General features: G+C 32.1%; 1 protein-coding gene across 3 annotated transcripts in view; it reads left to right on the top strand.

Moving 5' to 3' along the window:
• The window catches only part of Vps35 (Vacuolar protein sorting 35), a 68,891-nt gene that overhangs the window by 20,102 nt on the left and 26,334 nt on the right, over positions 1-22,455 (top strand). For 2 of the 3 annotated variants that reach the window (XM_067276232.1, XM_067276233.1), the window contains exons 1-4: positions 4,886-5,106; positions 6,647-6,845; positions 8,141-8,264; positions 12,876-13,061. In XM_067276232.1, coding sequence (XP_067132333.1) covers positions 5,023-5,106; positions 6,647-6,845; positions 8,141-8,264; positions 12,876-13,061 — 593 coding nt within the window. In that variant the 5' untranslated portion in view covers positions 4,886-5,022. Of the gene's footprint in view, positions 1-4,885; positions 5,107-6,646; positions 6,846-8,140; positions 8,265-12,875; positions 13,062-22,455 lie in introns of those variants that run through there. The other variant, XM_067276234.1, reaches the window with a different exon arrangement.

Genomic DNA, 22,455 nt, shown 5'->3' with positions numbered 1-22,455 from the left:
GATTTTTGCAATTCATGATGATTTAGATGGTTCTGTTCTAAAAGTAAATGAAGTCCAAATTAAAATTTCTTAACTACATTGTAGTTGTAATTTTTCTGCATTTTGTTTGGAAAGATGTATTATACACTGCATTACCTATACTGTACATAGTAACCATTAGGATGTTTTGATTTATAATTAAAATAATTTCTAAATAACTCTAAAAAATAGTTTGAGAAACATTATCATAACTATCAAGAACTGTTTCAATTATTTGTCAGTTGTCAGTATTGACAACTTTTCATTTACAGTTTCCTTAATTGTAAAACACTACACTCATGACACCTTATAAATTTGCAGCCGTGTTTATTCGGTACAAACGAACGTTTTCGGTCGTGTTTAACGACCTTCTTCAGGAAATATCCAAAAAAAAATTCGAACACAACGAAAATCTGCAAAAACGAACAAACAGTTTGTTCGTTTTTGCAGATTTTCATTGTGTTCGAATTTTCGTTGTGTTTGAATTTTTTTGGATATTTCCTGAAGAAGGTCGTTAAACACGACCGAAAACGTTTGTTTGTACCGAATAAACACTGCTGCAAATTTATAAGGTGTCATGAGTGTAGTGTTTTAATAAGATATGCAGTCTACGATGAGCCTTAATTGTAAGTGCGAATTTTATCAACTAGTTGAATGGTGTATATCTACTGATTAAATTAATACATTTATATTTTTATATCAGTAGCTTGACTAACTCAATTTGAATGTTCTTTAACTTTTCTGTTGTTATAATTGCTGACTAAATCAGTGTTGTTTTTCCATGAAGCAATTTTTTAACTATTTGCATTTATTTATTTCATGATAAAAATTCTAGTTAGAAATCTTACTTGCACTGCAGAATAATTGTTTAGTGCAATTCTTCACTTATAGCATTAAACTAGGAAAACTAGTTCATAAATTCATCTGATATTTAATTTGTATCAATATTTTGGATGTATTTAGTAAAATTTGTAAATCTCATACTTTGATGATAATTATATGAAGTAATTTTCTTATTTATTCTTCAATAATGTGTTGTAATGTGTATGTTTATATGTAAATGTACTGTACTCTATTGAATTTAGTCATATACTCAATCTCAAAACTATAAACTTGATTCTTAAAAGATGGCCTAAAAGCTACATTTAAGCAATTCAGTATGTGAATATAATAATTTGACACAGATAAACATTATTAAGTATCCAATTTAATCTCTATTGTTATACATTATATAATAGACATAGGATATATTTGAAAGATTATTTTATTTTATAGCTAAGTAAAAATGCAGTTAGGGGCCATCCATAAATTATGTAAGGTATTTTGGGGTGGGTGGGGGTCAAAAATTTTCTTATGATTTCTTACTTGGGTAGGGGATAATAGATCTGGTCTTACATAATATTCTTATTTTTATTTTTTGATCTCATTGAGTGGTGGAGTTTTGAATTTGGATTCAATTTGGCAGTTTCTATTAAGAATGCTCGTTGTACTAACGCCATCTCGTGTGACGTGATAGAATAATAACGCTAGCAAACTCACTCTCTACACATTTTTTGTCATGGGAGAAAGGCCATGTGGTGGTTTCTCTCTCGTTTTTTTTATTAGAATAAGTGCACCACTCCTATGGGTGTATAACACTAAGAATACATAAACCAACATACATGATACAAAGTAAACAAAAAATTAATATTCTGCTTTTAGTGAAAACTAAAATGTATAACTAGAAATTAAAATTATAAATAGTCTTTTCTTCCATATTTTTTGAACATAATTGTAAAAAGCATCAAACAGTGACTTCTGAATGAGCTTATCGAGTGGACATGGCCACCTGAAACTAAGTGTAAAGATTTCTAATTTCAGAATAAATCTATTTTGATCGTAAATTGGACAATGATAGATAATATGGTCGACGGTGTCTAGGTTTTCTGTAGAGCAAAAGCAAGAGGCAGTTTCTGCCCGGTTATACATCGCCAGTTAGCTTCTAAAATTACAATGCTCAGTAAGTAGTCGAGCAGTAGCAAACATTATATCTCTAAGTGGTGATGAGAACCTGCATTCAACACCAGGAAAATAAAGTCTTCTTATTTTACTAGTTTTACTGCTCAACCATTGTTGATTCCACTTTTGCATAGCATTGTCATGAATATAATTTTTAAGGCTGCTATGTGAGATGTGAGTGTAGTCCAAGTCAGTGTCCTTTACAGCTGACTTAGCCTCAAAGTTGGCTTTTTCATTTCCTAGTATGCCAGTATGGCCAGGAACAAAGATAAAAGTTACCTTATCTACAAGATTTTTAATATGGTGCTGGATATAATTGCAATTGGGATTTAATAGAGCTTTTAGGACAGACTGAGAATCACTGTAAATGTTGATAGAGAGATATTTGTGTAGGACTTTCTTTTCGTCTTGTCTCCTACTTTTGTAACTTCGCTTGTGTTTAGTCCAGTAAAGACACTTAATTGCTTACTAAACTAACATTTAATTGTGACACTAGACATTACAATTAACGACATAAACATTGAACATTAAATTTGAATCGTCTCGTCTTAGTGGAAAAGAAAAATGAAGTCCCGTCTGGACTCGTCTTCCGTCTTCTTCCCGCCTTTCCTCTCAAACGTCGTCTGGCTACACCCAAGTCTCGCCCCGTCCCGCTCTCGCCTTCGTCCCTCGCTGTCCGATGGCGCCCCGCCTCCCACATTTGTTTGGTAGTGAAGTGGCCCACTGAACGGCTTGGTACACAGCGTCTTCAGCTTGATAGATGGAGGTATGTGTGGAGATCCGTATCTTCTAACATATTTTGGACAAAATATGTCAGTTCGCAGGAAGATATAGATACTTGAGCCGATGTGAAGGGGGCTTTTGGACCTATCTATGTAGATATTAATGTCTGCATGTAACGGTTATCCATGGAGGAAGCAGATGACACAGATTGTACCCTGGGGATAACCTTGTTTACAGGGGGATAGTAGGGTAATTTCAATATGGTAGCATATGAACAGCCGTAGATAAAAGTAGAGACCGTTGTCGAGCCTTGATGTTTGTAGTTCCGATGTAGTAGTTTAGAACCTTTTCTATAATACATAGTGGCAAAGGAAGGAGCTCTGCTAGTATCAGAGAAGCATTAGTAGAAACAGTTCTGCAGCACTTTGAAATTCTGATAGTAAACTGTTTTTGAAGAGAGAGTAATTTACTTGCTACTGAATTTTTACTAGTTACATGACCCCAGCTAGAGGCTGTGCAAAGTAGCATTGGTTGTATTGCCCCATTATATAGAATTTTACAGCTTTATCATTTAGTTCCCGGTGCAGCTAGCACATTTTAGCAGCATGTAGTTTATTTTCTTGGCCTTAGCCAGGATGTAATCAATATGGCATGGGAATGTGGTTTCTCTCTATTCTCTCTCGTTTTATTTTGTATGACGTTTCTGTTTACACGTGCACTAGCCGGTGGATCTGTCAAATTTTTTTGCATCCTTTTCTGAAAATTAAAATTTATATAAAAATGAATATTATGACGTTGGATGATGATGATGATGATAAAAAGATTGTTAATAATTAAAAAATAAAGTTCTTAAAATAAATTGTTCATTCGAATTCATTAAATTTTTATATTTTTAAATTTGTTTACATAAAGTCTTTTATAAATAATAGTACATATTAATTAACTAATTAATAATACAGTAATATATTTTGGACCTAAGGTTTTTAGTGTCATAAAAAATTTTTTTGGTTAAAATTTTCTATAAAATCATGCCTAAATATTACGCAAGATAGTGAAGGGGAGGGGGTCAAAGAAAATATTACGGTTTCTTACACGGGTGGGTGGGGGTCTAGAATGGCCGAAATCGCCCCTACGTAATTTATGGACGGCCCCTTAGTTTTGAAATTTTTCGTAATTGTTTTCCAGTCTAAAAATTACGTTAATTTCTTTTATTTATTTTTTTAGAATTTATTTGTTTTATTTTCAACCAATTCAATTCTTTTTATACATAAACCGGAGTTATAATTTAACGGTTTTCTTAACGCTACGAACAGATTTTTACAGTATTATAAAAAAATTTCCTTTTCCTTATTAACATGCTGGAAAATGTGAAAGTTCTCATAAACTATTTTTCCATCATTAAGTTTGATTCATTTGAAACAGTTTTACGAAATTGTTTCACAGTGGGAAGCTGTGGTTTGAATTCGTCACTCTGATTTCAGTTTTGATTTCGAAAACGTTTCCTCAAATTAGAATATTAATTTGTATACTACCGAGAATCTTTCGTAAACAATTCGTAATCTCAGTCATAATTATAAATATATTGAAAAATTAAATTATTACGTCTACAATACGCTTCAAACAAATTTTTATTAATTAAAGTAAAACAGGTCGTCGCAGTTTGTTCCGAGATCGGATTTCGCGCGGAAATATCTTATTACTAATTAAAAGTTTTTCTGGAAGAAAAATATATATATTTATCGTCTAATTATTTGAAAACTCTGAATTGGTTTCTTAGACATACTTAGAGCATCTGACCGGTTTAACGCCATTATTACGTTTATTCATTATAATTGAAAAGCGGAAGTACAGCATTGTGCGCATTTAAATTGAGTTTTCCTCTATTGATAGTTATATATATAAACAGCTTATTTTAACAGTATTAAGTTCTATTCACTTCTTAGTAAAATAAAGTTTAATTAATCTAATATTTACGGATAAAATTACAAATGAAAAACGGTACAGTACACGCGCATTTATTATTTGAATGAACTGTAAAGTTGTCTATTTCTTTGTTACCACGTGGCATCGGGAATTATATACTTTACTATATTAATGAATTTATAATTATAGAATAATACTAGTTCAAGTTCGGTTGTTTATTTAAAATAGCCAATGCCACGGAAATTGTCTGGTGACCCCGCTCTGACCCAGTTGCGTAACACTTGTTGATGTGGCGTTCGTTTCCTAGTCGAAAGTTTTTAAATCCATGCGCCGTTAGAGTTATAAATTTATTTTAAAGTTATGAATAGCTTTCCATTTCCGATTTCCGAAGGTTCCGGTGCATTAAAAATAGTAGAATATTTGGGCGATTTCCGATTTACTAAGGTAATTCTTCGGTAATGAAGTCGGCGGAGTTGAACTTGTTCTCGCGTTTATCGCTATTATCGTTGAGCGAAGTTGCCAGGCGTGTCAAACCTTTAAAATAATTATTTAAATTTGTTAAATAATTCTTAAAAATTGAAATATTACAACGGGAATAAGTAATTTTGCATAACGTTTAGTTTTTAGTGTGTTTGTTTATTTATTTATTTACTAAGCTTTCGGAATTTAGATTTGTTTATATAGAATTTAGGAATGGGCGTTTGAAAAATAAGCACGTGAGCTGAAGTGTATATATAATAGTGTTATAAGTTAGAGTTTTACTAATACTATAACAACTCTAATTTATATACAATATTGTATATTATTTTTTCTAATAGGGAAAAATAATAATATTTTAATTAGGCTTTATTAAAGCCTAATTATATCCAGTAAGGTCTAAGCAAGAGATGATGATCCTTTTTCACTCCAAATGCTACACAATAAGCATGAGAACTGAAAGTAATTATATTATTTCTGTCTACTAGTACGTATTTTCTATTAGCAGGACTTATTAGACTGGCTTTAAGGATACTGCAACACAGTTTCACAGATCAGAAATTTGTTTTATTTGATTTGCAGGTAAATCAAATAAAACAAATTTCTGATCTGTGAAACTGTGTTGCAGTATCCTTAAAGCCAGTCTAATAAGTCCTGCTAATAGAAAATACGTACTAGTAGACGGAAATAATAATATAATAAATTAAGGATGTTGAGGCGCATTAATTTTGAAAATAATTATCTTTGAACGTAACACACACACGCATTTTTAAAGTTTGGCTTCAAATAAATTCTTTAAAAATGAAATAAATACTGTATGCTTTAATTAGAATAAATGTAAAGAAGCCAATTGAAGAAAGATGGGTGAAAAATTGAAATCGTACAATATGTTGTGTGCTGGACAATTTCTATTGACGTGCCATTTTGACTGTGTGCGCCGAGGGATCATCAATCACCCTTGGTCTAAACTTTTTACTCGTGAAAAGACCAGTGGATATTTTTTAAAAATTTAAAATTATGAAGAAAAGAATATAAAATAAAATGTAATTTTGTTGACAATAAATGATGATTGGAAAATAGATCATCACATAAAAGCTTTAATATAGTCCATTTTCAATTAAATTAATAGACTTGTTGAATAAGGGAATTCTGTAAGCTGGTAATAATTTGATTTGACATGTAGTTAGTTTTTTTTTTTATTTTAATTAAAGAATGATGGAGCTTCTGAAGATCAGAATAAAAGTTATTTATAACTTTAAATGAATCAAATTTTAAATTAAAGTTTTATTATAGTAAAATGTTTTAATATAATTGCTGTTGTTCTTTGTGAACAGTAATAATTTATAAAGAATTTGAATTTAATTGAAAAGTTCAAATTGCTTAGTAAATTTAGGACTTATATATGACATTTAAAGAATATACCTTTTTCAACATTAATTTATACTTTTATTGAGGAAATATATGTTTCTTTAAATAATAATAATTATTATTATTATTTTTCTATTAGCCACAAACGCCTCAATTATCTCCTCAAGAAGAACAAGAAAAATTGTTGGATGAAGCACTTGGTGTTGTAAAAGTTCAGTCATTTCAAATGAAAAGATGCCTTGATAAAAGTAAATTGATGGAAGCATTAAAACATGCTTCTAATATGCTTGGAGAACTTCGAACATCATTATTAAGTCCAAAAAGTTATTATGAGTTGTGTATCCTTTTTAGTTAGTTCTTTAAATAAATAAATTTATGCTTAATTCAAGGAACTACATATTTACTCGCATATAAGACAACCTCACATATAGGATGAGGTGTGACTTTAGTCACACATCATCCTATATGTGAGGTGTCTATTCTTGAGGTGTAATTTTCTTTATTTTGATCTAAAGATCAAAATAAAGAAAATTATTTTTATTAGATTTATTAAAATTCAATTCTAATTTTATTTTGTTTAATCACAAGTAAACTATCAAATGCACTAAATGCACACATTGTCCCACAAAAAATACTGGCATTTTAAACTTTGAGGAAAAATCTTGTAAAATCGACAACATAATTTGTTCACATAAAGTTGGACAATCGGAAACCTTTTTTGCCACTCGAGTTCACTCTCTGTCAAATACACTTATGAGTTTTTCCGAATAATTGTCCGTTTTAACGTGGGAAAGGGTAAAACTTATATCCAGCTCCCATGTGATTTTGGAACTCAATTCAAAAGCTTTGCTTTCTGTATTGCTATTCATCTTTACTCCTGACAATTCAAACGACCCAGATAAAATACTTTTGTTTTTTAAAAACAAGAGCACCTCTTGTTTGAATATATGGTAAAAAATGCAAATACACTGTTCACAAAAATTATTGCAAAAACACAAAACCCTTGGTTTGCGTGTATAGGATGACTGAAGTTTTTGAAGCAGTGAAAAATGAATAAAACCTCGTCTTATATGCCAGTAAATATGGTAATTTGAAAAATTTAATGATTAGTGTTTTTGATTACAATTGAATTATTTTTAAGAGTCTTGTGAATTGAATGTTTACATACATAAAAAGTACATTACATGTATAATAATAGAACTAAATATATATATAGAACTATAAGAACAGAACTAATAATTTTTCTTATTATACATATATTTATCTGTATATATTACAAAATAAATATTTAAATCTTTCATAACAGATTATTAGTAAATGTTTTTGAAAAATACTCTAAATTTAACCTTTTTAAATTATATGATTCTTAAGTGTGTTTATTATAGAGTCACTAGTTTTAAGTTTTCAATAAACATTTAACTTTTATTATAAGAAAACTTTATCTAAGTGTTAGCTAAAGATTATCCAATTGTAATTGAAAGTATTCGTTGTTAAATGTTTGAAATGTTTTTCCCAGCTGAGTTGTAATGAGTGTTAAGAGAGTTTTAGTTATTGATTTACAGTTTCTTATTTCCAATATACTAAAGTCTAGTATTTTAGAATTATGTAAATTTGCCTTAATTTTTGTGTATAGATATGTCAGTTTCTGATGAGTTAAGGCACTTAGAGCTGTATTTGTTGGATGAGTTTCAGAAAGGAAGAAAAGTGGCAGATTTATATGAATTAGTACAGTATGCTGGAAATATCATTCCACGATTGTAAGTATGATTTGAATGATTTTTTTTAATATGTAAAAGTAAAATAAATTTTTTATTTCTTCTAAAAGAAATTTGCATAAAATTTTATATTGCAGAAGTCATGTAGAAAATTAAATTGAATATTAGAATGAACATTTTTTAAAAATATTTTTTAATGTTTGAAATTTACTTTGATTTAAAAGTAATAATTTTGTATTATATACAATTAATTGAAATTTCAGTTGTATTGACTCTGATATTAAAAAGACACATATACAACATTATAATTACTGATACTCGTACTAATAGTACAGGTAGCCCTTGATTAATGCAGTTAGTTAATCCCTCAATCCTACTGCATATATCAAAATTGCATAAATCAAAATACAGTATCCATTTTAAGTAAAGACAGCTGGTAAAGACAGCTGGTAAAGCCACATAAGTTAAACTTCTGCTGTGTATATAAAGGGATTGCCACAATTAATATGTAAATGAAGCATACAATAATCAGTTACAATTACAGTTGTATGCATGAACAAGCATATATATGATCTGATATCTATGGGATCAACTTTTTGGACTATATATGAACTCTAACCTTATTTCTATGTTAACTGAGAGAGAGTAAGAGAGAGAGAGAGTTGACATAAATAGTGTAATTATCATACCCCTTTACAGTAGTGGCCGTTGTCTAGGCGGTAAATTATCCAGAGAGGCCTGGGATGACACTGGCACAATTCACAAAGTTAAAGATATTCCTTAGGGACTGATTGCATTGGAGTTAGTGGTCACCCGGTCTATCAGGAAATCTGCCTTGAATATGGTGGGAAGGGAGTCTTGGTACTCTTATGGTGAAATCTGCCCCAAAGATCAGGTGTGCGGCCATTATATTCCCATCCAGTGTGGGAATTTGGTCAGGTGATTCAATGTTTGGTTGTGATGACACTGAATGTGTCATTGGTGGGCCAGCTACGGCAGTAAGAATTGAACTTGTTCTCTTTTCGTCACTGAATTGTTTAACTTTCGACTTTCTCACACATCAATAATAAGTTGTTATAACTTTATTTCTCAGATTGATGAGAGGGGGGAAGAGACTTGTTGCGTCCAAGACTAGTCGATTGTTGACGGTTAATTTAACATTCAATCATCTCCCGTTTTTACCTTCATGGGAAACGGATGGGAATAAAGAAACTCATGTTTTGGGTTAAAAATTATAGAAAACAGCTCCAAGATTCTTACACAAGTAACAATTAAAACTATTAACATTTAATATTTAAAACACTGGTTGAGATTGTTGATTATGGCATGTTATCAGTCATATGTTAACACTGATTTAAGCTGTTAGAGCCATCACAAACTACAGGAAGTGGGAGCTAGCATACGCTCCGTCATGCTCCCAAGCCCCACCTTTTTTCCCATGAGGCTATGAGCCATTTTTGCTAGGTAAGCTACGCGGGCATGAAGTAGACGCAAACTACACATTTGCTTGCATAATGTAGTCTACATGATGTGAATTGGCTATAGAACAAAGATTTTATTATAAACTATACTTGTAATCAGTCAGTTTTTGTTCTGAACTGTGAAACAGCATGGGAAAAACATGCCTACTAGTTAAGCCTAATTAGGCTTAACTAGTAGGCATGTTTTTCCCATTATATATTTTATAACTATTTATATATAACTATTTACTATTTATATACAACGTTTATACTATTTTCAATACTGAATGTATTAATCATGTAATTTACATACATCGATAAAATTCTATTATTTCTTTTTCGACACGTGACATGTTCATATAATCATCCATCTTTCCCGCTCTCTCTTACTAGCATGACTGCTCTCACTGTTGAATTCTGTGAACAGTGAGCGTACTCTCGTATCGCTGTGCTAGCAAAGGAAAAACTGCACAGGCAAGAAGAAAGAGGGCAGAGCCTTTGACGTAATCGGTTGTGCTAGCGCACATTTGCTAGTGTTTTGCTCTCGCAAAGCGCTAGTTTTGCGGCAGCTCTTAATGAACATTTTTGAGTTATTCATGCTATCAGCGTGAACAGCTTAAAATGTTCATTATCAGAAGATAATAACTAACTAGTGTTTCAGTTATTACCCTTCAGTTTTATCTTTAGTTTCTGTTATAGTTAAATAATTGAAACTCTGATTACAATAAGCAAAAGCTTTATAAGTATAAACAAATATATTGCTTTTTTCTATAGTATGCTGTTGTATAAATATCTGTTTACAAGATCATTTTTACAGATTCATCATACTCTGGTAAATTTATTTAACAATGCATATACCACGAACAGTATTCTTTACTTATATTAGTATGCATTTTGACTTTATTCAGTCCTTTTCAGCCAGTCTTAATTTATAACTAAGAACTGTACATGTCTGTTTCTTTTTATATGATTATTTTTCTATATTTCCTAAAAAATTATACATTATTTAAAACATTCTCAATTATATTGCAATATAATTTATATCTACTTACAATTCCTTGTTTAACAAATAACTTCTTTGACATCTTAATAGCCTATTTTTATATAATTTACTTTTAAAAATTTTAATTAGTTAACATTCTCAAATTATTTACAAACATAAAATGTGGTTACTTACAATTTACCACTTTAAAAAACTGCATCTCTTACAAATTTTATTTATAATTAAGTTTTACCTTGATATCTTAACTACCTAATTTTTCATACAGGAGTTATTTTTCTAGGAATTGCCTGTTAAATTTTATATTATTTACTCAGGTTATTTTACTGCTGTGATACATGTTTACTTACTTTTATTTCTTTTCTGAAAAGATTAATTTCTCTACTAAAATTTGCTTATACACTGTACTTTCTTAAGATATCTTTGAGCATGCGTCTTCATTACTTCATGACATCATTCTTTTTATAATTGGTCCAATACAGAGGCCAACACTATTATTAATTTTTTCTTTTTTTTGTGATGGGTTATGGTGCTTCCTAATCCTTGTAAGTAGTGGTTTACAGGTGACACCTATATGGTAGTAACCCTGTGGTCATGTAGAGGAATTGTGAGTACACCCCAGGAAGAGTTTTTTTGACCAAAGGATCAATATCATTCCTTAGTAAGCTGAACACTGTAGGACTTCTACTGTATGTAATGTGAATTTTGGATATTGCACACTTTTCTTATGTATACCATCTAATATAGTGGTACATGTGATAATTCTATGGAGTTTCTTTTCAGCAGTAGTGGAAGATGTTTGACCCTGAAAATATTGTATAACGATTTTGATAAATCTTGGGCAATATCCAAATCCAATGGCAATACAGTAAATATGACATAGCTCTCAATTGCTAAGATGTACAGTACATCTGAAAAGTGGGAAAATTCTCTTTGAACCAAGTCCCTGAATGCAGCAGACTTGTAAGTAGGAGGATTGTGTGAGGAAGGTGGAATATAGATTGGTTTGTAAACACTTTACAATTTGCATCACTGGTGAGAATGACATCCTGCAACGTAATAAGGACATTCAGAAAATGTACTTGGTGTTTACCATGCTGATCCAGGCGTAGTGTTAATCTGTACATATTGTTGTTAATGACACCAAACAATTAAAATAATGTCCATGTATCTCAAATACAACAAGATATGATCCTGAAATTCTGGAAATACTGCCTCCTCTAAATGTCAAATCATAAGCTCAAATAATGAGACTGGACTGACCTAGAGATAAGTGGCATCTTCAAAATTGAAGAAGGAAGAATGACAAAGAAAGTCTCTTAACTCATAAAAAACAGGGTTAAATTCTGATGGAAGGGAAAACGGACTGAAAGTCAACACACTAAAGAATATATGCCTTCAAAAGCTACACACCCTTAGTTTAGGGAGAAGCACATCAGCAACAACAGAAGGTGATGGTAGGAGGTGTTGTGTAACAAAACAATTAAAAATTCTCTCAATGTAGATAGTTGGTTAGACTGGCTTGTCACTCAACACAGTTAACTACTCTTAAACATTTGTTAGATTGCATAAAAGTTTGTACAGTACAGTATGCATATAAGTTAAACAAAAGCAAATCCTATGTCTGTTTTGATCGTGCAGAGTGTGTTTACAATTTATGATACCATCTAAACCTGACAAATATTTCCCATGTAGGAAAGTTCTCCTTGATGGAAAATAGTTCACAATGTCAAATTTGGACAATATTTTCCACATTGTATAGCACTCAATCAGAATTGCAGATGAAGCAAACAAACATACAAATCCAAAATAGTTCCAAATACTGATCATAAAAGCTTGAAGAATATGCAATGATGACTGACCAAAATTAGCCATTCCTCATCATATTCAAAGGTGCAATTCAGTACTAATAGTTGCGGGAAGATGATAAGATTGACTCTAAGAAAGTGTCAGTTGATACTTTCTCAGGTCAGAAAGTTGACATATCCCTGCTTCTAATAAGATCATATTGGTGGGTTTTTTTCCTTTGTTTTGTTACCTTCTCACATATGTTATTAGTGTATTTTTCCTAACATTTATTTCTGTTATCAGTTGAAATCGGAATAATTATGTTACTTATAGTAATTGTATATAAATTTATTATGCTTTTTACTCAGTTTTCAGTTTAAAATTGAGCATTTTTAAATTTTTCAGATATCTACTGATTACAGTTGGATTGGTATATATGAAAACAAATGAGCATTCAAAGAAAGATATATTGAAAGATGTTGTAGAGATGTGCAGAGGTGTTCAGCATCCATTAAGGGGTTTATTTCTAAGAAACTACTTGCTGCAATGTACTCGAAACATTTTGCCAGACAGTGATGAAGAAACTACTCCGTAAGTAATTTCTGAAAATAAGGGTTTTTTTTCCTTAAATGTAACAGTCAAACCTCATTTTATAAACTTAATTTGTTCCTAAAAGTTGTTTGGAAACCGATTTTGTTCTCAAACTGAAACAAATTTTCCCATAAGAAACAGTGTAAAATGGATTAATCCATTCCCAACCACAAAACAAAACCTGTTTTTTACCATGTTAGCAATATTTTAGGCATAAAATGCCTATAAAGGCAATATTGTATATAATATTACTTCATCTGTATCTATATTTATTCTATATATGTATAGTATTAAAAGAAAAATGTTCCCTTACCAGTAACTGAAACAGAAACCAAAACTTCATAAAGAAGTGCTGTAAATAGAGACTCAACTCTGACTGCCAAGATGGAATATAACCAAATCTATCAAGACTGACAACAAGTACTTTATCAATGATTTTCAAAATATTGTGTTTCAATTGATTTGATTTTAATTAATTTTTAGTTTTAGTTCCGGTGTAAAACCCAGTTTTAATTATTAGTTTTAGTTTAAATTAATTATAATATTAATAAATATTAATATTATAATGTATAATATTTTATTAATAAATTTTTGTCATTTAATTTAACTTAAGAAAATTTAAACACAAATTCTTGAATGCCATTTGTATTACATGAATGTTAATTAATGTGGTTTTTATTAATTAATTTGATTTAAATTGAACTGTGGTGCATACAGAAAAATGGAAATAGTATCTTTCCTGCATGCACATTGAATTGTAATTTAAATAGCAATGTCATTGATAATTTGTTGTGATGCAAGTTGATCTTGGCATTAGTAACTTCTGAATTAGTAGTACTGTTGTTGATTGGTTGGGTTGTCGACTTTCTTTAACACGAAGTATAGGGAGTTCACCATCTGTGGACAGTTCTTGCTAAGTAGCTTGTTTGGAAACAGAGTTATTGTATGGCAATCAGAGTAAATTTCAAAATTTTATTTGTAAACCGAATTGTTCTTAAACAGGGGCATTCGTAACTTGATGTTTGACTGTATAGTATTTAACTAACTGTATAGATTTCATATTTGTACACATCATTAGTTTTACTACAAATTTTTACTATTTTAAAACATGCTAAAAAATCTTAAAAATTGCATTATCCATTTTAATCTCTAATGTTTTTGCTGTATTTAACTGATCATCTTCAGGATAAACTTATAACATGAACAATGATTGCATTTGATAGAATGAAAAATTTAAAACATTCTAGAATAAATAATTTAAATGTTAATACTTATAAGTTCAAAAAATACAATACATAAACTCAAAAAATAAAGAATAAAAAAGTACAAAAATAAACAAAAATATAAACATACATGCATAAAATAAATATACAGGAACAACACAAGAATAATAATCCAAAAATAATAATAATAATAATAACTCTCCCGTGGTCACCACCTGGTCGTGGTGGGAGAGCCCAGTAATTTTACTGATCCATAGGGCAATGCAGGCTGGAGCACAAGCTCCTGGTAGGGACACCCATGCCAGTAAGGTCTATGGGGAGAAATGAAGCTAAGAGTGACCACACCCACATTCTGTGGAGATATTTATTATGGTAATAACTAGATCTAAATGTGATACCGGCTCGGACGTCGCCCAGGTTAACAAGGTCCGCGTTCGTGGGTTAGGCAGAGGCTCACGTTCGAAAAATAGGCCACAGTCTCCCTTGGTTACCGGTGGCGAAAGCAGCACCAGCCCAAGCATGGCTACTGCAATGCCCTCAACACATGTGAGGAACCAACCCAGCCTTGGTGTTTCTGTGGCAATGCATCCGCAGACCACAAAGGCTGGAAAACCATGCCAACGGATGAAATGGACAGTAGAAATGAACGAGTTTATCATCCGTACTTACTACACAATCACAAAACTCGAAACAAACATGACAGCATACAGACAACAACTACACCATAGATTCACACAACAGTATCCTCACCTCACTGTCACCGAACAAAGGGTTGTTGATCAAAAAAGAACAATTATACACAACAACCTTATTCCACAAACAACACTTGAACTTATCAAATACATCAACAGACAGAAACATCTTACATTAATGAAGATTACGTAACCTGTCAGGATAATCCAGCAACAAGCATTGATAATAACACACATACAACAATTACCACTAATGATACTACAGACACTTCCTCGTCAATCACTGATAAACATAGACATGGATTTAGTTAATACGCTCTCACTTATATTTCAGGAAACACTCACTAAATATACAGGCACAGATCCCACACAACAACCACGAATACCAAAAATCAACACGCCAAAGGAAGTTGGAAAAACATTAAATTATGTAAACACTCACTCACTACCACACTGCATTCATTCAATTTCTACACTCTCAGACATTCATACATTAGTTTATGCTGGGGCAGTCACAGTGGTGACACACTATGGACTGAAAGTACAATCACAGACAAATACACAGAAAACACAATTCTATCACAAGCCTGCCTGGCAGAGAAGAATAGAAACACAAATAAATGACATTAGACAGCAATTAGGCAGGCTGACACAATACACTAAAAACAACATAACACCCAAATTAAGGAAACAGCTCAAAAACATTTTCAAGAAAATAAAAACACACACAAAACATGAACATCACAACACACGCATTACAGAATACATTGATACACTAAAACAACAACTTGCTGCCAAAGCACGTAGACTCAAACGATACAAAACACGTACACTACGAAAACAACAAAATAAATTATTTACAAACAATGAAAAACTCTTTTACAGACAAATTAATAACAAAGCAAACACTGATACACAGCACAGTGGCACACCAACAGAAGAAGAACTCACAACTTATTGGTCTTCTCTTTGGTCCAGTGCTGTCACGCATAATGCTGATGCAGGCTGGATCGAGGAGGAGAACAGAAACTTGCACAACATACCAACTATGCCCTGTGCTGAAATAAACATATATGATTTCCAATACACTGTTAACAGAACACACAACTGGAAGACACCTGGTGTAGACAACATTCACAATTTCTGGTACAAAAAGTTTACATCACTGCACCAGGAACTAGCTAAACACCTAACACACATTATTATCAATCCACAGGACATGCCAAATTTTCTTACTCAGGACATCACCTACATGAAACCCAAAAACAACAATACCACAGACCCCACACAATACAGACCAATTACCTGTCTTCCAACACTCTACAAATTATTGACATCCTGTATTGCAAACAAAATATACAAACATGTTGAAAAATATGACATTCTCACGGAACAACAAAAAGGTTGTCGTAGAAATCACAGGGGATGCAAAGAACAGTTACTCATAGATTCAGTCATTCTACGGCAAGCACACAAACAACACAGAAACATACACATGGCATATATAGACTACAGAAAAGCATTCGACAGTGTTCCACACAGTTGGCTGCTACATATTCTACGCATGTACAAAATACATCCATTACTCATTGCATTCTTTCAAAACACTATGCAGCACTGGAGAACAACACTACATCTCAGGGTTAGTAACACTTCCATACAAACAAACCAAATTTTTATTAGGTGAGGAATTTTTCAAGGAGATTCCTTGAGTCCTCTCTGGTTCTGCCTAGCCTTGAACCCATTATCCAACATGTTAAACAACACGCAATATGGTTACAATATCAGACATGAAAAAACAACACAGTTTACACTGTCACATCTCATGTACATGGATGACATAAAACTTTATGCATCCACACAAAAACAACTTCATCAACTCCTACAAATCACACATTCATACACCAAGGACATACAAATGGAATTTGGCCTAGATAAATGCAAAACACTTCACATAGAAAAAGGAATCCTGAAGAAAGAAGATTTTGCACTTGGAAATGGAGACATTATTGAATCCATGGAAGAGGGCGAGTTCTACAAGTATTTAGGATTCCAACAGGCCAAACTAACAGAACATGCACAAATAAAGCAAAGATTAATTAAAGAATACCAAAGTAGGTTAAATGCTATTCTCAGAACACAGTTAAATGCAAAACACACAGTTAAAGCAATAAACACATATGTCATTCCAGTACTTATATATTCTTTTGGAGTTATACATTGGACTCACACAGATCTTGAGCAACTCCAAAGGAAAACAAGAACAACACTTACTAAGCATAAACATCATCATCCTAAATCTGCTATAGAAAGACTAACCCTTCCACGTAAAGATGGCGGACGTGGCCTGATTGACATAGTTAACCTTCACTACAAACAAATACAGTCACTGCGAGAGTTTTTCTACAAAAAACAAGAAACATCACAATTACATAAAGCAGTAACTCTAGCAGACTCGAATAACACACCATTGAACTTACACTCACATCATATGGACACAACGCAACATATAAAAAGCATAGACACCATTAAGCAATCGTGGGCTCGAAAGGCACTCCATGGCAGGCATCCTTATGATCTGGCCCAGGATTTTGTTGACAAAACTGCGTCAAACAGCTGGTTAGCTCGGGGATGCCTCTTTGGGGAGACGGAAGGATTCATGATTGCCATACAGGATCAGGTCATAAGTACTAAAAACTACAGAAAACACATACTCAAAGATGCAACACTCACGAATGACACGTGCAGAAAATGTCACATCATGCCAGAAACTATACAACACATCACTTCTGGTTGCAAGCTCTTGGCACAGACAGATTATTTACACAGACATAACCAAGTAGCAAATATAATACACCAAGAGCTTGCAAAGAAACACAAATTAGTAGATATCCACAAACCATACTACAAATACATTCCACAGACAGTATTGGAAAACAACACGCACAAAATGTACTACGACAGAGCCATAATCACAGATAAAACAATTTACCACAACAGACCAGACATCACACTCATTGACAAACACAATAAAATCACATACATTATAGACATATCCATTCCAAACACTCACAATATACAAAACGCATGCACTGAAAAAATTAGCAAGTACACAGAACTCGCCCAGGAAATAAGGCATCTGTGGAGGATGGATAGGGTGCTTATTGTACCTGTTGTTCTCTCCTCTACAGGTGTCATACCACACACACTACACAAAAGCCTGGGCACATTAGAATTGAGTAGAAACACATACATCACACTACAGAAGGCCACTATATTGAATACATGTCATATTGTGAGAAAATTCCTGAATACAGACACACACACTGATACACTTCTTTAATTTCTGTTTTGGTTACTATGCCTTGACTTTGGTTTGGCATAGTACACAGCCACCGGTGTTAACCGAGTATATCTCACTTAACCAACATAATAATAATAATAATAACAACAACAATTTTCCTGTGGTTACCACCTGGTCATGGTGGGAAAGCCCAATAATTTTACTGATTCATAGGGCAATGCAGGCTGGAGCATAAGCTCCTGGTAGGGACACCCATGCCAGTAAGGTCTAGGAATGGGGAAAAATCTTGGGGAGAAATGAAGCTAAAAGTGACCACACCCACATTCTGTGGAGATAGTTATCAGGTCCTGTGATACCTGCTCGGACATTGCCCAGGTTAACAAGGTCCATGTTCATGGGTTAGGCAGAGGCTCATGTTTGAAAAATAGGCCACAGTCTCCTTTGGTTACTGGTGGCAAAAACGTTGCCAGGCCAAGCATGGCTACTGCAATTTCCTCGACAGATGTGAGGAACCAACCTAGGCTTGGTGTTTCTGTGGCAATGCATCCACAGATTACATAGGCTGGAAAACCATGTCAACGGATGAAATGGACAATGGAAATGAACGAGTATATCATCTGTACTTACTATACCATCACAAAAATTGAAGCTAACATGACAGCATACAGACAACAACTACACTGTAGATTCACACAACAATATTCTTGCCTCACTGTCACTGAACAAAGGGTTGTTGATCAAAAAAGAACAATTATATACAACCTTATCCCACAAACAGCACTTGAACATATCAAACAACAGGTTGCTGATCAATCAATAGACAGAAACATTTAACATTAATGAAGATCATGTAACCTGTCAGGTTAATCCAGCAATAAGCACTGATAATAGTGCACATACAACTACCACTAATGATACTACAGACACTTCGTCATCCACCCTGATAACAAAGACATAGATTTAGTTAATATGCTCTCACTCTTATTTCAGGAAACATTCACTAAATATACAGGTACAGATCTCACACAAAGACCACAAAAATTAGCATGTATAAAGTAGTAGGAAAAATGCTAAATTATGTAAACACTCACCTACTGCCATACTACATTCATTTAACTTACTGCCCATTGACGTGCATAGACGTCTAGACCCGAGATAACTCGGGCAAATTACATAGCGTTACAAAAAAACGGTACTTTGGGACCCGAAAAAAATATTTTTGATTTTTGGAATGTTTTCTAAGTTTCCAAATTTTTTGAAAAATTTTTACTTGCGCGAAAAAATTTTATTGCGATTTTAATGAACCTTTAATGACGCGCGATTAACACTTAATTGTTTTTTTATGGGATTTTTTTATGGAACTTCATTCATCGTTCTAAAGTTCTAGTGCATCGATTTTACTTCGGTAAAGTTATTTAAAGCTATTTTCTGATGTCAAAAACAACATCCAATAGTTTTTTAATTTTTTTAATTAATAGATTTTTTTATATATATGTTTAATTAAGTCGGGGGGTCGGAAATTTCAATTAAAATTGTAATTTAACCCCTTCTTCATCGTGTTAATTTAATTAAATTGAAATTAATGATTAAGAATAATTAAAAAATAATAAAAACGAAAAAAACGAAAGAAATGTGTTAATTTTGAAGAAAAGCCTCAAAGTACAATTTCCTTTGTCTCGCCTTTTCACGAAATCTGACACCTGACACTGATGAGTCATTGTTTACACAGCTGGATGACCTTGAGAACAGCTGGTGTCGTCTTTTGCGGGACATTCTCATGAAACTCTCAGGAGGAGAAGGGTAAAAAGTAGGGTGAATACTAGATGGCGGTATATTTCTAAATTTTTTTTTTTTAATTTATACACTCTCAGACATTCAGACATTATGCTGGGCAGTCACAGTGGATACACCATGGACTGAAAATAAAATCACAGATAGATACACACAAAACACAATTCTATCACAAGCTTGTCTGGCAAAGAAGAATAGAAACATAAATAAATGACATTAGACAGCAATTCGGCATGTTAAAAACAACATACACTAGAAACTAACCTGTACATCCTGCTAACTTGGACAGTTTGGATATTCACCACAGGTGTCCAATTTAGCATAATTTTACTGTATTATTATTTTAAAATATCAAACAGACAACCATTTTTCTTGGAACTTTGAAACTTCTAATAAAGTTCCAATTTTCCAAAAAATAGAATGCAAGGTACATTAAATGTAGACCTGAAGTTGGACTGTAAATCAGTCTAAAAATGTTTCTCTAAGCATTAAATATTGCTAGAAAGAAAAAAAAAAGTTGTCTGTTTGATATGTTTAACTGTTTTCAGTTGAGTTTTCCTTTTTTTTTATTATTATTTCAGGTATTTGACAAACAAGTAACATTAAAAATATAAATTCTGGTGTGAAACCAATACCAATATGAAGAAATAACATTAGTTTATATACTAAAATAGGAATTTTTTTGTAAATGGATTTAAATCCTATATCATATGAAATTAATTTGGGAATTTAATATATGCTTACAAAATACCCATAATGATTCCAAATACAGTGGAACCTTGCTTAATGAGCATAATTCATTCCAGAGTTTTACTCATAATGCAAACACTCGTTAAACGAAACAATTTTTCCCATAGAAATTGATGTAAAACATTATAATGCATTCCCTGCTGAAAAAATACTCAAATGTTTTATGTATAACGTTTATTCAAAGAAAAATTGTACAATATACACTGTTAAGAAGCATGAATCATCATCATCGTCTTTTCTTCCAGTGCGGAATGAACCATCCTGGAATGAGAATTTAATTTGCAGAAACAAAACAAAAATCATAGCTAATATGTTTGATAAACACTCCAAACGATATGACAAATTCTTGGGTTATGTAAAGGCTATAATTAAATATTAGAAATTAATTAATTTGACTAGAGGTAGGCAGTTATGTTTCCATCTCATATTAAATTTAATAATTATAAATAGTTAATTTTTAATTCAGACATTTCTAAACTTTAATTTGGAATCGGTCATTAAATATAATGACTCAAGAATTTGGCATATTGTTTGGCCTGTTTATTATGTAACGGGCTATGGTTGTTGATGTTTATAAGTAATATGTGTGAACACAAGTTTGGAAAAATATGTAATCACAAGCGACACTAAGATGTTAGCGGAACGAGTGCTAAACACAGACTGATGGAGCATGACACATGCGCACAATTCGGCACTTCCCCTCTCCTCATCACTCGTTAAGCGAGGCAAATTTTTTCAATTTGTTTTGCTCATTATGTGAAATACTCATTGTGCGAGGTGCTCATTAAGCGAGGTTCCACTGTATGGGATAAGGTTCATTAATCACATATGATTTTTTAATCTTTGATATTTATTATAAAAATGTGATTTTTGAGTGATTGGCAAAATAATGGATTATTTTCCAAAATCAGTTATTGATTGTAACATAAATTATGTAGTAAACTTTGTAATATATTGTCTTGTGACATTTCCTTTTGTTGTGTAATAAATAAATTTTTAATTAGTTGCAACATTGAAAAATTTTATCTGTATGACTTATTGGAAATATGGAAATATTAATCAATGGAATGAATGCTTACAGAAAAAATAATTGGTCAGTTTTCACTTTATTTTGTAGTTATAATACAATCAATTATAGTAATTATTCTATATATTAATGTGTTACTAGATTTTGAATTTTGTTATGGCATATCAATGCTACAAATATCTTGTTCAAAATTAAAATATTTGTATTACTGATAGGCTTTGATAAAATTTCCAACATTAAATGAGGTATTGATTTTGAAAGTGAGGCAAGTCCACTTTACTGTATATTCCCCAGGATTATTACAAGTTAATACAAAAATGTTGCAAACATAATGCATTTTTAAAACATGAAATGAAAAGTAAAGACTTTTATTCAACCAAATCTCTGGAGAAGGCAATTTTGAAAAGAACAAAAAGTACTGATGAAGAAACTGGCAATTGGTTGAATGTTTTCTGGATAAGATTTTAAGTGCTGTATAAATTGTTTTATAAAACATCGATGGAAAAAGATTTGCAATTTAAAACTCTTGATTTATCACCAAAATGGGGTAGACCAAGTAGTTTCGGAAAAATAGTATTGTCACCTTTAAATGCAAAAACTAGGCCTA

Source organism: Centruroides vittatus, unplaced genomic scaffold (assembly GCF_030686945.1).
Source record: "Centruroides vittatus isolate TY-2023 unplaced genomic scaffold, ASM3068694v2 contig_680, whole genome shotgun sequence".
NCBI lineage: Eukaryota > Metazoa > Arthropoda > Arachnida > Scorpiones > Buthidae > Centruroides > Centruroides vittatus.
This window is presented reverse-complemented; position numbering and strand designations above follow the sequence as displayed.